The sequence below is a fragment of the Cervus elaphus genome, chromosome 5, assembly GCF_910594005.1.
Source record: "Cervus elaphus chromosome 5, mCerEla1.1, whole genome shotgun sequence".
In the NCBI taxonomy this organism is placed as follows: Eukaryota; Metazoa; Chordata; class Mammalia; order Artiodactyla; family Cervidae; genus Cervus; species Cervus elaphus.
In genome coordinates, this window is record NC_057819.1 from 73,790,357 (window position 1) to 73,807,844 (window position 17,488).

Genomic DNA, 17,488 nt, shown 5'->3' on the forward strand with positions numbered 1-17,488 from the left:
TATGTCCAATATCCCTGTGGTCCTGATGATTTTATAATCAAGACATCATTTGAAGGAAAAAACATATTTAAAAACTTGGGATTTTCAGCAGATTATTTGAATTAGAATTCTAATATGAATTGGAATGTTAGACAAAAATATTTTATTGCTTCTTCAATATATTCTCTCATGATTTCAAATTATTTATAGTTCATAGAATATAGCACATATCAGGAACTCTCAATCACTGTCTAAACCTCTTCACAACCCAATGAAATTTATTAAGAACATGTGAAAATACTTATATCTGCAAAAATTAGGCTTCTCAGGTGGTGCTGAGGCAGAAATTTCTAGATGGTGTAAGACTTTGAAACCTCAATTCCTTTTTTTTTTTTTTTTTTTAATTTCAATTTTTTTTTTCTTCTCAAGTAAGCATCTCAGTCCTTTTTCCAGTTTCCAGGCATTCAGAGGAATGCCTCCCTGGTCTGGTAAGTCATAAAACATTCAGATCCAAGACAATACAATCATGAACTGCTAACTAGTCTATCAAGGAGAAAAGCTCCAGGTAAACAATTAGCTCCTAAACATATATGTCTAGCCCCTAAATAATGGCCTGGGGTCTTAAGAAAGTGTCAAGGAACAGTGTCACAATGTTTGGGAAAACTGAGAAACTTGGGGATCTGGGAAAGCCTTAATAATGACAAACTGGATGTTGTGAAGTTTAACTGGTCAAAAATGATACATATTAAAGTTACAAGTCAACCAAAAATATATAGATCAATACTAGTAAATATATAAAACTGTTGTAATCCCCACCTTTTTGGGGCTCTTCACCCCCCTGTCGGTGTCTATGCTAAGGGCTTTGGATCTCTATCTTTTGAAATAAACTTTGCCTGTGTGAGTGTTTGCCAGTTTGTGGAGTCCCTTCCTCGGCTCCACGAACAGAACCTGGTTTCCTGTTTCAGTGCCAGTGGTAAAGAATCAGCCTGCCAGTGCAGGAGACGAAAGAAGTGTGAGTTCAATCCCTGGGTTGGGAAGGTTCCCTGGAATGTGGAATGGTACCCCACCCTAGTAGTCTTGCCTGGAAAATTCCATGGACAGAAGAGCCTATGGAGTTGCAACCAGTTGGACATGTCTGGTCATTATAAAAACGAAGTCCATTCATATCATGTAAAATTAGCTTCACTGACCATTTTTCAAATATATATGTAATTTAAAAATAAAAATCCCTTTTGTATCTTTATCTTTTCAAAGTTTTGATTTAATAGTGTTTATAGATGATCAGGAAACCTGGGTTGTTTTTGTTTGTTTGTTTTTGATTTATGTTCATTTCAAGAAAATGATGAAGATGGAATAGAGTTTAAGGTAATAACAAGATTTTAAGTGAGTAGACCTGAGTCCAAATCTGTATACTACCTTTTACTTGCTAGCTCTGTGACGTTAGCCAACTAACTCCTCATCAGGGACTAAATTCTGGTACTGAAAGAAAAGATGATGTAGTTTATCACATAAGGTCACAAGATGGAGTCTGCAGGATTCATCTTTCATGTTAGAGCCAGCTCACTGGGCTCGGATGATACACTGGAGAAGTGAATGTCAACCCTCACCAGTACTCTTGCCTGGAGAATCTCATGGACAGAGGACCCTGGCAGCTACAGTCCATGGGGGTCGCAAAGAGCCAGACATGACTTAAGTGATATAGCATGCACGCATGCCAGTCTTAGAGATTCTAGTTGCACATCTCAGCCACAGCTCATGTCTGGAGTTCTCTGCCCAGAACCCTAAGGACCAGCTTCTCCTGACCCTGCCTTCCTTCCTGCTAGAGCTGAGCAGAGATTTCTTCACAGTGACCCATACTGGCCACACCATTTTTAATCTTGGCCAAATGTCTGAAAAATACCTTAATGGTCTAATTTTCAGATGTCACAAGTCCTACCTCACTGCTGATTTCTGCAGACAAAACTCTTCTTGTAAAGTTAGTTTCTCCACTGTCATGAGTGGAATTGGATTTATAATCCAGTACACATTTTTATTGTCAGAAGATGTTCCTCTCTAATTCATCCTCTCTCACACTGCTCAACTGTCTTAGGGTTTATCATTGACTTTAGACTCTCCATCCACAATCTCTTTATTGGCCATGCCTCAGCAGTCACTCAGACTATCATCTCACCATCCATCTGCTTTAGTTCTCATCTCTGGCCCTCAGAAGATATCCTTCCTTAGAAATGTTAACTGCTTATCAGTCAAGGGATTTCAGACTGTATATATTTTTGAGAAAATATTTCACAAGCCAGACTTTGATGAAGTTGATATTTGCAGCCTGCATTATTCTTTTTTTTTTTTTTAATTCACCATATTTGACAATATCTTTAAATAGGCGTGTGGGTAGTATGGTGCCCTTCTGAAGAATGAGCCAAAAAGTGCAAGAGAAAGAAAGAGTTGCTGCCTATTATGTGCATATAATCTGAATTAAAAATGGTCAGTATTAAAAATAATTTTTTTTTGTTACTGTGTCTCATGGCTTTTGGGATCTTAATTCCCAACCAGGGATTGAACCTGAACCTCCTGCAGTGAAAATGCAGAGTCTTAACCACTGGACAGCTGGGAAAATCTTACTAGTAAAATTAATTTTATTTCATAAAATTTTGCTCATTATATGCACTAGAGAAGATAATATGATAAAGAGGCAAGAGTCCAAATAATAATAATAAAAATAATGAATAAATTCAATAGCAGACCACCTTACCTGCCTCCTGAGAAATCTGTATACAGGTCAAGAAACAACAGTTAGAACCAGACATGGAACAACAGACTGGTTCCAATAAGGAAAGGAGTACATCAAAGCTGTACATTGACACCCTGCTTATTTAACTTATATGCAGAGTACATCATGAGAAATGTTGAGCTGGATGAAGCACAAGCCAGAATCAAGATTGCCAGGAGAGATATTAATAACCTCAGATACTCAGATGATACCATCCTTATGGCAGAAAATTAAGAAGAACTACAGAGCCTCTTGATGAAAGTGAAAGAGGAGAGTGAAAAAGTTGGCGTAAAACTCAACATTCAGAAAACTAAGATCATGACATCAGGTCTCATCACTTCATGGGAAATAGATGGGGGAACAGTGGAAACAGTGGCTGACTTTATTTTTGTGGGCTCCAAAATCACTGCAGATGATGACTGCAGCCATGAAACTGAAAGATGCTTGCTACTTGGAAGAAAAGCTATGACCAAACTAGATGGCATATTAAAGAGCAGAGACATTACTTTGCCAACAAAGATCCATCTAGTCAAAGCTATGATTTTTAAAGTAGTCAGGTATGGGTGTGAAAGTTGGACTGTAAAGAAAGCTGAGCACTGAAGAGTTGATGCTTTTGAGCTGTGGTGTTGGAGAATACTCTTGAGAGTCCCTTGGACTACAAGGAGACCCAACCAGTCAATACTAAAGGAAATCACTCCTTAATATTCTTTGAAAGGACTGATGCTAAAGCTGAAACTCCAATACTTTGGACACCTGATGTGAAGAAGTGACTCATTGGAGAAGACCCTGAGGCTGAGAAAGATTGATGGCAGGAGGAGACAGAGGATGAGATGGTTGGATGGCATAACCGACTGAATGGGCATGAGGTTGAGTAAACTCCGCAAGTTGGTGATGGACAGGGAGGACTGGCTGTTGCAGTTCATGGGGTCACAAAGAGTTGGACAGGACTGAGCGACTGAACTGAAGTGAAATTCAATACAGGGGTATAACTACAGACACAAATGACATTATTATAAAATTTAGTGAGGTTTAGAATATGAGTTACCATCATAATTGAAGGGGATGGCAGGGAAAAAAAAAATCATGTAGGACTTAATATTTGAGGGAGGCTTTTTCTTTCTTTTCTTTCTTTCTTTCTTTTTTTTTTTTTTTTTTTTTTTTTGAGAAAGCCTTTTTACCATGAGTACGATTTTGACAGTTAAGCTTCAATCTGCATATGGTTGCTGTTGTTTAGTCACTAAGTCTTCTGTGACTCTTTGACCTCATAGGCTGTAGCCATGCTCCTCTGTCCATGCAATTTCATAGGTAAGAATACAAGAATAGGTGGCCATTTCCTCCTCGAAGATCTCTTTCTGACCCAGAGATCAAACCTGTGTCTCTTGCACTTGGCAAGTGGGTTCTTTATCATTGAGCCTCAGAGAAGTCTCTACCATCTACACATACTGCCATGGAAATCAAATTAATTAACAAAGAAGCTCAGTGAATTTCATTTATAAATTTTCACAAAAGAGTGCTGCAATATATAATCAAAAGCTTATCCAATACTGAGTATAATTGTAATAACAAAATGAGAGACAAAGTGTAAGAATATGAAATATAGAATATTATATGAAGGGTAAACCTACTCCTGAGGAAAAAATATAAAAGTTCAAATTTATTTCATTTAGCCTATTTCCTATTGGTAGATATTTAGATTATTTTCAATAGCTTGCCCCTCATGCTGGGAAAGATTGTAGGTGGAAGAAGAAGGGGATGTCAGAGGATGAGATGGTTGGATGGCATCACTGGCTCAATGGACACAAGTCTGAGTAAGCTCCAGGAGTTGGTGATGGACAGGGAAGCCTGACGTGCTTCAGTGCATGGGGTTCCAAAGAGTAGTACACAGCTGAACAAATGATTATACACAACTGAACTGGACTGATTATAAGCTCTGATGCAATGAATACTTTGAAAGTGGTAAACATTTTCAGGTTCAATTGCTAGATGTAGAATTACTGGTTTAAATGATACTTGCATATTTAATTTTCAAATCCCAGATGAATATTATATTTCATTCAAATATTAGCAAATTATCTTCCATAAAGGATACTAATTAAAATTTATACCAACAATGAATGAGTGTGAAAAAAAAAAAAAAGTCAACCTTGAAATGACAAAGAATTAGACATATGTAACAGGACCTGGCTCTAACATTAGCCTCTGGCCCAATTTTGTGGTTGAGGCTTTATTGCCTGTAGAATTAGGGAACACCCATATTAAACTGACTTGTCCATTAGTTAAAATTAAAGGTCAATAAACAAGGTAGAAAAGTTGTCAGCCTCAGTTTCATATTTTCTTAAGAAAGAAATTTCCTGCTAATCATTTTTCTAAAAGCATTTTTCACATCTTTGTTCCTTAGACTGTAAATCAGGGGGTTCAGCATAGGTATAATCAATGTATAGAACACAGAGGTCATTTTATCAATATCCAGTGAATGGCCAGCACTGGGATGCAAATAAATGAAGATCAGGGTACCATGGTAAATAGAGACCACGGTCAGATGGGAAGCACAAGTGGAGAATCCTTTTTTTCTTCCGTCAGCAGACCCTGTTTTAAGAATGGCTGCTATGATGAGGATATAAGAGAGGAGAACTGTTAGAAGGCAGAGGGCTTCCACTAAACTAGCGAAGACCACCAGTACAACGTCATGGATGTAGGTGTCAGTGCAGGACAGAGAGAAGAGAGGGGAGATGTCACAAAAGAAATGGTTAATTTCACTGGAGCAGAAAGACAGGTGAAAGATATTAGTGGTGTGAATCACTGAGCTCATGGTGCCCCCTAAAAATGCTCCAACTGCAAGCTGGCAGCAAATCCTCTTGGACACAATAATGGTGTAAAGCAGGGGGTTACAGATGGCTATGTACCGGTCATAAGCCATAACAGTCAAGATAAAAGATTCTGTGTCCACCAACCAGCAGAAGAAATATAACTGTGCAGCACAGCCATTGTAAGAAATGGTCTTCTTATCAGAAATTAAGTCCACAAGTAACTTGGGGGCAATGACTGAAGAGTAGCAGGTGTCTATGAAAGACAAGATGCGCAGAAAAAAGTACATAGGGGTGTGCGAAGGGGGACTGGCTGTGATTAATAAAATCATCCCAAGGTTGCCCATCAGAGTAACAGAGTAGATGGACAAAAACACAGCAAAAAGAACACTCTGCAGTTCTGGGTGGTCACTGAATCCCAAGAGAAAGAAGTGTGTCTTCACAGTGCTGTTCTCCAACACCATTCTTGACAGGGTTCCTGGAGGTTGGAATTTCAGGAGGGTACAGACGGGGATGTTGATAATAACCTGAAGAGTAGCTACAAATGAAAATAATTAAAGTAGTTAGAATAGTAATTCTAAATACACTTGGGCACCCTCATAACACTTAGACATAAGTAAAGTAAGTTTAATATAAGCATAGTTTTTCAACTGAAATACCTTTTTTTTTAAATTAGTTAATTACTCTAGTTTTTAATGTTTGGCAGAGATATGTAGCTTGCAGGACCTTAGTTCCCTATGAGCAATGAAACCCATCTACTTTATACTGAAAGCACAGAGTCCTAACCACTGGATGACCAGGGAATTCCCTGAGATAGTTTATTTAATTGAATTGATCATTTACACTTTTATTTCATAAAAGTGTATTAAATGAGACACCATCAAACCAGTGGGTGAACTCTGAATTCTTTAATGTCATCAACTCTCTCATCTGTCACCAAGGTCAAGTGATTGAGCTTAGTCAACTCTCTCATCTGTCACCAAGGTCAAGTGATTGAGCTTAGTTTCATTGCTACATAGCAAACTGAGTAACTAGTCTCTCTTTCTCTTTGTGGTGTTTTTATTTACACAGCAAATAGATAGCATTTCTGTTTCAGCTGAAGCCTTATACATGTAGAGGAGTAGAAGTTCTTTATTTCTAACCTTGAGCTGAGAATTTACCTCTGAGGACTAAAGAAACTAGTTAAAGTTTCTTGAAATCCACTGACAAAATAGAAATAGGTAAGATTCAGAATTAGTTCTGTAAATAACTAAATCCTAACTCTGTCACTTAGCAGGTATAAAGTCTTCTGCAGGCCAAGTAATCACAATATTTCAGCTTCATCACCTATAAAATGAAAAGGACAGTGCCTTCCTCATCAAATTGTGTTAAACTTCCTTTTAGGCTCAATATCTTCACCATCTTGTTCATTCACAGTTCTAAAGTGGGCAATATAGTAATTCGGAGGAATTCCATATATCTACTTTATGTTATCTGAAATCCAAGCTATGAAATACAACTAGAGAAATCCAAATGCTTGCATATTTATTAAATTCATCTAGGCAATACAATAATAATATTCAGGAATATTGGATGGCCCCTTTGATTAAAATTATAAAAGATGTTACAAATGCTCACCTACCCACCTCTCTATATTATCTCTGCATTTCCTTTCCATTGCTTTAGTCCACAGTTCTGTAAATTGTAGGTAACCCATAGCAATTCAAGTGACACTTGTCTATAGACAGGCACATTTTGCCTAGGATAGAGATAATTGATTTCTCTCTCTGCTGATGGCAAAAATCCAGCTTTACATCTATTTGTCAGTTTATTTGTGAATTCCTGATTTATAATATTGTGGTTCTTTAAATTATGTTGTGTGCATTTTATAAGATGTTACATATTGAATAAAGTAAGTAAAATCTTTGATGCCTATGCATGCTATATGCACTATTATTGTTGTTTAGTCACTAAGTAGTGTCTGATTCTTTAGGACTCCATGGACTGTAGCATGCCAGGCTTCCCTGTACCTCACTGTCTCCTGCCTACAAAAGTTAAAGATAAGTTAAATATGTGTGCATATATGTTATATACACAAATATATTTTTTCTTTAACAATTCACATTATTCATGGTTCCTACAAACTCAGTATTTAAATAACTTCAGATTTGAATACAGTTTCATTTTCATCTCATATGTTCTGTCTCAGAACATAATCTAAGCACATTACCAAAATCATAACCTCCCATCCTATCCTTAATTTGTTCCAAGTTCTTAACAAAACTAAATGTCATATTAAAACCGTGTATACATTCAGAGTTAATAAGCACAATACAACTATCTGTGAAGCTATCTTTTTGGGTACAGAAAATGAACTACAGACACAATAATAATTGTAGATTCTGCATTGCTCAGCACCTATTTTTCTGCATCTGTTCTGTTTCTAGGTGGATTAGGTAAATTCTGGGTAAATGTGTGTATCTGACATTAATACATCTACATCTTATAATTTTCAAAGTAAACTTTCTCATCTAATTTAAGTCTCACAGTTCTTTAAACAGGGCTGATCATCTCTCAGTTTTATTGAGAAGGAACTGATGATTTCAGCCCAATGAACAGTCCAGGATGGCATAGCTTTGCAATCAAAGAACAGGTCCTGAGTTTGGACATTCTGTACACTGGACATTCTTCAATAAACACTACCTTTCCAGAAATTGAAATGTTAGAAAAGGTGGAGCTTGGAAGGTTACTGTAAATAATATAGTTATTTCCCCAAAACTCAATGTGCTCACCTGCCAGGGAAGTCCTTAGTCACTTTTTCTTTTTTCCTTTTATTTTAATTTCTTTAAACTTTTTGTTTTTTATTGAGGTATATCTGATTGACCAACAATGTAGTGGTAGTTTTAGGTGAACAGAGAAGGACTCAGCCATACACATGCAAGTATCCATTCCCCCTCAAACTCTCCTCTCATCCAGGCAACCGCATAACATTACACAGAGTTCCCAGTGCTATACAGTAGGTCCTTGCTGATAATCCATTTTAAATACAGCAGTGTGTACATGTTCATCACCAAATCCCATTCTCCTTCCCCCTACTCTTTTCCACTGGTAACCATAAGTTCATTCTTTAAGTCTGTGCATCTCTTTCTGTTTTTTATAAGTTCATTTGTATTAATTATTTTTCAGTTCTGCATAAAAAGGATGCCATATGATATTTCTCCTTCTCTGTCTGAGTTACTTCACTCAGCATGACACTGTCTAGGTCCATGCTTCTGCAAATGTCATTATTTCATTACTTTTAATGGTTGAGTAATATCATTACCTTTTATTTATTTTTTTTAGAGATGGTGATTAATTTGATCTGTTAATGAAAGAGGATAACTCATGTACAATTCTTTAGTTTTAACTGAATGATACATGTTTCAACTGATGTCAAATTGACAAATACCGCAGAGGAAGTACCACCTAGAAGGAGGTATAGAACTTAATTCAGGTGAGAGGACATGGCGAGATACTACAGCAAAGTAAGTCTTGAAGTCATCAAACATATGAATATTTTGATGGAAATAATATATAGCTGTGGTCTTCAAACTTTAGAACACGTGAGAATTACTGGTAGAGATCTTCAGAAATTCAGTTCCAGCATCCTTTCCCATTTCTATAATATTTCTTTCTTGCTGTTTTTCAGTCACTCAGTCATGTCTCTGCAAGCCCATGGACTGTGGCAGCCAGGCTTCCCTGTCCCTCACTATCTCCCTGAGCTTGCTCTGATTCATGTCCATTGAGTCGGTGATACTATCTAACCGTCTAATCCTCTGCCGCCCTCTTCTCCTTTTGCCTTCAGTCTTTTCCAGTGTCTTAGTCTTTTCCAGTGAGTCAGCTCTTCTCATCAGGTGGCCAGAGTACTGGAGCTTCAGCTTCAGCATCAGTCCTTCAATGAATATTCAGGGTTGATTTCCTTTAGGATTGACTGGTTTGGTCTCTTTGCTGTCCAAGGGGCCCTCAAGAGTTTTCTTTAGCACCGCAATTTGAAAGCATCAATTCTTTAGCACTCAGCATGCTTTATGGTCCAACTCTCACATCTTTACATGAGTACTGGAAAAGCTATAACTTTGACTATGGATTTTTGTCAGCAAAGTAATCATTTTACTTTTTAATATGCTGTCTAGGTTTGTCATAGCTTTCCTTGCAAGGAGCAAGCATCTTTTAATTTTAATAATTTCTCTAGACATCAGGATATCTAGGTAAGAGCCTGAAAATCTTTTTTTTTTTTTTTTTTTTTTACAAGTAATCTAAATGATTTTGATGCAGGTGGCCCAGGACACCCTTTGAGATCTTTCAGAAACTATAAGAAGAGCCCAGTATGAAGCCAGAGAAATGCTTAGAACTCTAAGCAGTAGGAAGGACTGTGGATCAAATCCTCAAAATTGTTAGGAAATACAAAAATAAGATTATAGCATAACCAGAGCTTGGGACTCTGGTCCAAGAGCAAGGGGCTGGCATGGATCAGGTCATTATATTTTAAACATTATTTTTTCTTCTCCCTTAAAGTCAGCCCTCTTATCTGCCTGAGTCTTTTCACTGTGTATTGATAGTTATTGATATCAATGCATTACTATAAGATAGGACAAACACTATAATATAAAAATCAGTTCAGATTTAATTGATTTAATTTAATTCATCCATTCTTAAAAAATAAATAATATATAATTGCACAATATTTAATTCTGATTCCTAATCATAGTCCAGTAATGGTGAGCTTTGTTTTAAGGATTGCTGTTGTTGTTTAGTTGCCAAGTTTTGTCCTACTCTTTTGTGACCCCGGGGATTGTAGTCCACCAGGCTTCTCTGTCTTTGCAGTTTCCCAGGCAAGAATGCTGCATTGGGTTGCCATTTCCTTCTCCAGGGGATCTTCCTGACCCAGAGATCAAATGCAATCAAATCTGCATTGTCAGGCAGATTCTTTAACACTATCATGTGTCAAACAGTAGGTTTTTGTTTCTGCTGTTGTTTCTGTTAGATATATTTTCAGAATTTAAAACCTATATTACCCTAATTATGTTTATCCTCAAAACATCAGTTTCTATGTGTAAAATAAGTGAGCTTCCCTAGTGGCTCAGAGAAGAAAAGTCTGCCTGCAATACAGGAGACCTAGGTTCGATCTCTAGGTTGGGAAGATTCCCTGGAGAAGGAAATAGCAGTATTCTTGCCTGGCCAAACCCATGGACCAAGGAGTCTGGCAGATTATAGTTCATGGGACCTCAAAGAGTCAGACATAACTGAGCTGTTAGCAAAAAAAAAATAAAAAAAAAGTAAGATAAGCACTTAAACTCCCATAAAGTTCTAATAGCCTAGCAGATTATTATCTATTTCATTCACCTTCTTTCTACACTGTTGTCAGTATTAGTTCATTTTTCACTGGAAAAATCAATTTTAGCACTTAAATATTTAAAAAGAAAATTGATCCATTGTCTAATTTTTACAACACATTTGGGCAGGTCTTCTGTATTCATAGAAGAAATCTGTGCCTTCCTTGGGAAGGCTGAAGTTCCTTAGGGTGATGCAAGACCTTTTATATGTTTCTTTGAAGCTTTTGACATTAGCTTTGTGATCTCAAATCTCAGGATCACACACTCTGATATACAAATCCCAATGAGAAAACTTACCTGAGCAATTAGATTTCTACTGAGGAGTTGAGTAAACACAAAGGAAATGATGTAGTGTGTTTTTCTATATCTTAAGAATATCTCACACAAAAATATATTATGACTTTCAAAATGGTAGATTATTATACATAAAACTGGAGGAAGATACTTACTATTTGATTTAACCTGTTCAAAGCAATTTATCAGTTAATAGAAGTTCTATGTGACAGAACAGTGGGACAAACTGAAATGAAGCCAAATGTACCTATACAGGCATTGAGAATTAGAAGATTTTTAAGTAAACATTGTCAACTAGAAAATAACATAGTCATAACCTGAAGGTAGAGTTTTTGAGATTAGCTTTCTAATCTCAGATATCAGGATCACACACTCTGATATCCAAATCCCAATGGGAACACTTACCTGAGCAATTAGAGTTGTACCGAGGAGTCAGGTAAACACAAAGGAAATGATGTAATGTGTTTTTCTATTTCTTAAGAACATCTCAAGCAAAAATATATTATGACTTTCAAAATGGTAGATTAATATACATAAAATTGATGGGAATGTTAGAGACTCTAAGACCAGGAGGCAGCATCTCAGTAGTCATGAGAAAACCACTTCAAGGTGGCAGGAGGGGGAGTCAGGCTTTATATAAGTTTGCAACAAAGGGGACAGGGAATCTGAACATCAGGGATTATTGTGAGGTAGAGAAAATCAGATATCAAGTTAAGGAATTTATCATTCTTCTTCATACAGAAAGACGCAAGCCTCTGGGCTCACTGAATTCATTCCTTCCATATACACTTCAGCTCAGTTCAGTTCAGTAGCTCAGTCCTGTCCAGGCCCCATGGACTGCAGCATGTCAGGCTTCCTTGCCCATCACCAACTCCCAGAGCTTGCTATCTGGGGCCAAATTCTCTCTCCTGATTATTTGCATCCTTAATTCCCCGTTCACCTTAAGAAGTGGCCGATGTGGCAGATGGCTGCTGCTTGCATTCCCTGAGCTCCTTAGTGAACACCTGTGGGGGTGGCAGCATCAGCTGGCTCTTGGTTTGGGAGCCCTCAGTCACATTTGGAGGCCAGAAATCACAGATGGCTGTGACATTTCTTGTTTATCAATATGACAGCAGACATTTCATTTCACCGTATGTAGGTAGAAAGTCAATGATGAATGACATTGACTCCAATATGTGTTATCTGTGGATCACGTTCAAGTGGAATTTTGGCAGTCCAAGGCCAGGAAGTACTGAGAATTTTAACTCAATAAAAACACTTACTCTATGTAGGCATGCTAGCTGGTACTCTGGGTACAAAACAGAGAAAGAAAGGATTAATTGAATCCATATGAAGAATTTGGTAAGCAGAAAATAGTGAATGAGAGACAATACAGGAAAAAAATAAATAAATAAGAAATTGAGTGGAGATTGAAAAGTTCATGGATTGATATCGAAGGATTTAAATGTTATTTAGAGCAATGATGCCTGTGTGTGTATTGGGGGGCTGGGGGGTGGTGGCTCCTTGATGGTTTAATGGTAAAGAATCCGCTTGCCAAGACAGGAGCCACAGGAGACAGGGGTTCAATCCTTGGGTTGGGAAGATCTTCTGGAGGAGGAAACGGCAACCCACTCCAGTATTCTTGCTTGGGGAATCCAATGGACAGAGGAGCCTGGTGGGCTGCAGTCCATAGGATCACAAAGAATCAGACACAACTGAGTGGGCACACACATACAGTAAAATGAAGCACAATAAAATTATAAGGGAATGAGAAATTCACATGAATTCCTACAATTTGCAGGTAAGAGAGTGGCCAGATTATTTATGTAAAGCCACTTAAAGAAATGCAGAAGAACCTTTTTGTGTTTGCTTTTCAGACGAGTTGGAGGAGCAGTCAGTGTGCCCCCATTACTCCAGATGGGGTAGAGGGGAGCCTTGTACAGTGGACAGTGCCCTGTCTATAAAACCAAACCTCAGCTCACCCATGGCAGTGGGAACTACACTACAGAGAGGGTTCTGTCCACACAGATCAGTGGTGACATAGGCTTGGCAAGTGCAGGCTTCCAGTGGGAAAGAAGGAAACAATAGCCTGAGGGTGATGAGAACCAAACGCTTTGTCTTAAACAGCAGACAATGGTGTTAGGAATGCAAGTGTGTGCTTAATTAATTGTTTTTTCCTGCACTGGCAGGTAGAGATTCTTTACCTCTTTAGTCACACCAGTATACATATATATATATATATATACATGGCTTAGCAGGAAACACTGGTTTAATCCCTGGGTCAGAAAGATCTCCAGAAGAAGGAAATGGCAGCCCATTCCAGTATCCTTGCCTGGAAAATCCCATGGACAGAGACACATGGCTATAGTCCATAAGGTCACGAAGGAGTCACACATGATTTAATGATTAAATAACAGCAAACATATACAAGAAAAGTGATATGAATCACTTTTCTGTACACCTGAAACTAATAAAGCATTGTAGCTATATTTCAATAAAAAATAAAAAGATTTCCAAGAACCTAAAATTGGTTTTTTTTTTTTTCATTTATCTTTATTAGTTGGAGGCTAATTACAAAAAAAAAAAATATGGTTTATTTTTACAGCTGGATTAATTGCTAATTGGATACCAGGAAAACAGAACATTACAATTTTATTCAGAATATTATTCCAATTTATTTATTTCATGGTGATATAGAGAGACTGTATAAATCATGACACATGGATGTTAATATACCTACGACTTTGTTCTCCCCTGCCTGCATCTCCCCCACACCACAAGGGACATACATTTTAACAACTCTTCGTTTACAATTTAAATTACATCAACAGAACATTCAGTTTCTTTCTTTTATTATTTTTTTATTTTTATATATTTATATATATAAATGTATATTCATATATATTTTTATATATTTATTATTTATTATTTTTATTTTATTTAACTAGTGTAATGCTATGAACCCACTGGGGAGATAAAGTTGTCCACTGAAAAAAGGCACAAACTAAAAGTTGAGAGTTAAATTGTATTTGGCAGACATTCTGAGGGCTTCAAGTCTGGGACACAGCATCTCAGATACTGCTAAGAAACTGTTCTGCAGAGGCAAGTTCTGAAGAGGCAAGGGGGAGCCAGGAGAGATAGAAGATTTTGCAACAAAAGATCAGACAATCAGAACACCAAAATATTAGTGTTAATAAAAGAAAACCAGATAAACTAAAGAATTTAGCACTTTTTCTGTTTATGGGAAGGTGCAACAGTTTGGACTCACTGACATTATTCATTTGACATGCACCTTAGATATCTTGAGAGTCCCTTGGACTGCAAGGAGATCCAACCAGTCCATTCTAAAGGAAATCAGTCCTGAATATTCATTGGAAGGACTGATGTTGAAGCTGAAACTCCCATACTTTGGCCACCTGATGCGAAGGACTCACTCATTGGAAAAGACCCTAATGCTGGGAAAGATTGAAGGCGGGAGGAGAATGGGACAACAGAAGATGAGATGGTTAGATGGCATCACCGACTCAAATGGATATGAGTTTCAGTAAGCTACAGGAGTTGGTGATGGACAGGGAGGCCTGGCATGCTGCATTCGATCGAAAAGAGTTGGCCACGACTGAGCGACTGAACTGAACTGAACTGATCTTAGCTATCTGGGGCCAGCCTATCTTGAGAAAGCCTATTCTGTGCTTTCTCATCCTGAGTGTCCTCAGGGCTCACTGACCAGGCAGCTGTGTTATGGCAGCTTCATGATTGCAACCTCCTTTGTTTACTGATGTGGCAGGCAATAGTTTTCATTAACAAAGTCCTCTCCAGTGACTTCTAGAAAATCAGGGTATGTTTGATGATAATAACTGAAACAGAATGAAGAGAAACTGAGTAGATTTCTACATCAAATAATTCCTATCCCAAATTCTCATTTTTGCTTAAGGCAAAAGAAAACAAATGCAGATGGATTTCACCTAAAGTGAACACACTAGAATGAAATTAAGGAAAGGATTATTTTTTTAATAAATTTACAAAGGTTCAATTTTCTATTAGTTTTTCATGCTAATTCATTCATCTATTCAATGAATATTTGTGAATTGCATCCTGAGGCTAAGCATTGTAAATGAGTAGACAGCAGTGAATTAGACAGGAAGGGCCAAATTTTTATGGAATATTTAGTCAAGGAAGAGAGATTTCTCATTCCATCTTACTTACAAATCATTTGCTTTTAAGTGTTATGATGGAGCTTTGTTAGGGTGATACAAATACATGAAAAGGATAAAAATAAACCTAATTTGACCCACTAACACTCCTATTCAGCTCAGCAAGATTATTAAGCCTATTTTTAAAAGTAAATAAATAAATAGGAGCCTTTAGGAAGGTAAGTCAAATTAACATGGGTGAGGGGTTACTCTGTGCATGACATCTCACTGAGACTTCTCCAAGAAAAGAAAAAGGAGGTGTAAAAAAATCCTCTCTGCAAAACAGAAAAGTGATCCTATTACTACTCTTCCTTAGTTTGGAGAGTTTAGTGTAATGACTGTTCCCTAAACTGATTTAGGTGACAATGTAAGTAGTGGAAAATATTCAGAAGCTGTACTAGAAAGACTATAAGAATCTATGTCAAAGTTCCTGTGCTTCTTCTCTTAGAATCTTTAAATACTTTCAGATGAAATTACTGTATCACCCAGAACATAATTTAGTGCTTATTGCTTTTTTTAGGGCACCTTTTACGTCCTTATTCCTTAAGCTGTAGATCAGTGGGTTCAACATGGGGATGACAACTGTGTAAAAGACAGAGGCCATTTTGTCTGTGTCCATGGAGTAACTGGAGCTGGGTCTGAAATACATGAACAGGAGTATGCCATGAAATATAGCCACAACGGTTAAGTGGGAGGCACATGTAGAGAAGGCTTTGTGTCTCACCTCTGTTGAGTTCATCCTAAAGATGGTTGCTATGTAACTGTAGGAGAGGAGGAAAGTGATAATGCTGGTCCCCACAATACAGCCAATAAAAGTGAACATCACAATCTCATTGATGGATGTATCTGAGGAGGAGAGGGCTAGTAATGGTGGGATGTCACAGAAAAAGTGATTGATGATATTGGAATTGCAGAATGATGACCGAAATGTACAACAGGTGTGGACTGCCAAATCAACCAAGCCTATGATGTAGGCAATAATCACAAGCTGGGTACAGATTCCCCTGGACATGGCAATTGTATAAAGAAGTGGATTGCAAATGGCTATATAACAGTCACAAGCCATGACAGCCAACATGAGACATTCCACATCTGCAAAGGCTCCAAAAAAGTACATCTGCATGGCACATATATCATATGGAATCCTTTTTTTGCTCAGATAAGAAATCAGCCAGAATCTTGGGAGAGATAGTAGAAGAATAGCAGATGTCACAGAAGGACAGATTGCTCAGGAAATAATACATGGATGTGTGCAGTCTGGGGTCCACCTTGATCAGCAGGATCATCCCAACATTGGCAACCGCAGTCACACCATAAGCCAGCAGGAAGAGCAGGAAGAGCCCCTGGTGCACATCTTGTCTACTGGAAAGTCCTAAGAATATGAAGTCAGTAAACACAGTGCAGTTCTCAGCAGTCATCCCTCACACATGAAAATTCCTGGTTATGAAAAAGGAAATGGAAGTGGAGGGTTAATATCATCTTACTGTCTTAATTGCTAAATTGCTATTTGTTTATATATTTCAGTAATTCGAAGAAGAGATAAATAATGCTAAGATGCCTTGAAGTTAAATTGACCCTTTGGGAAATATTTCCAATTTGATATAACTGATAAAATGATAATAATAACAATACATTTGTAGTGTTTGCAGCACAAATTCATCTAAGCTAAATCAGGCTATTTCCACATCAATTTGTATAGCATTTATGACCATTTTTGCTACTTCAATCTAATGTTAAGAACTTTATGTCCTCAGATTGAAGGCAAGATTCTCACAATTAGTTGGTCCAGGTAACCCAAGTCTTCTGACAAGATCTCTGCTTTACTTTGTTTCAATGATGTATGGATGTTGTCATATCCTGTAATAGAAAAATATAGTTAATGAGTGATGTAGCTAATGAATATATTGCGTTGCAATTTCCTCATCTGCCATGAGTGTGGAGCAGGAAGAGCTGTGGCAAGTTTCTGAACATAACAAGAACTAATTTCCCCATTAAACTCTCAGGTCTGTTCAACTTTAGTATATGAGAGATAGATAGTTCGTGAAGACCCACTGGAGCAGAAAGGTGATAACTTTTGGATAAGAGGGTGGAAGGGTGCCTATGTATTAAATGTTAGAGTGGAGAGGCAGT

At 37.5% G+C, this 17,488-nt stretch overlaps 1 protein-coding gene and 1 pseudogene across 1 annotated transcript; both read right to left on the reverse strand.

Moving 5' to 3' along the window:
* Window positions 1–5,078: 5,078 nt before the first annotated feature.
* LOC122693353 (olfactory receptor 5I1-like) lies at window positions 5,079–6,011 on the reverse strand. The gene has a single exon (XM_043900860.1). It carries the CDS (start codon window positions 6,009–6,011, stop codon window positions 5,079–5,081), a length of 933 nt encoding a protein of 310 aa, XP_043756795.1.
* A 9,828-nt stretch (window positions 6,012–15,839) lies between these two features.
* Window positions 15,840–16,776, reverse strand: LOC122693502 (annotated as a pseudogene).
* Window positions 16,777–17,488: the final 712 nt, after the last annotated feature.

Excerpts from the sequence above, each read along its gene's own strand:
- LOC122693353 (XM_043900860.1), bottom strand. The coding sequence starts at position 6,011 with ATGGTGTTGGAGAACAGCACTGTGAAGACACACTTCTTTCTCTTGGGA.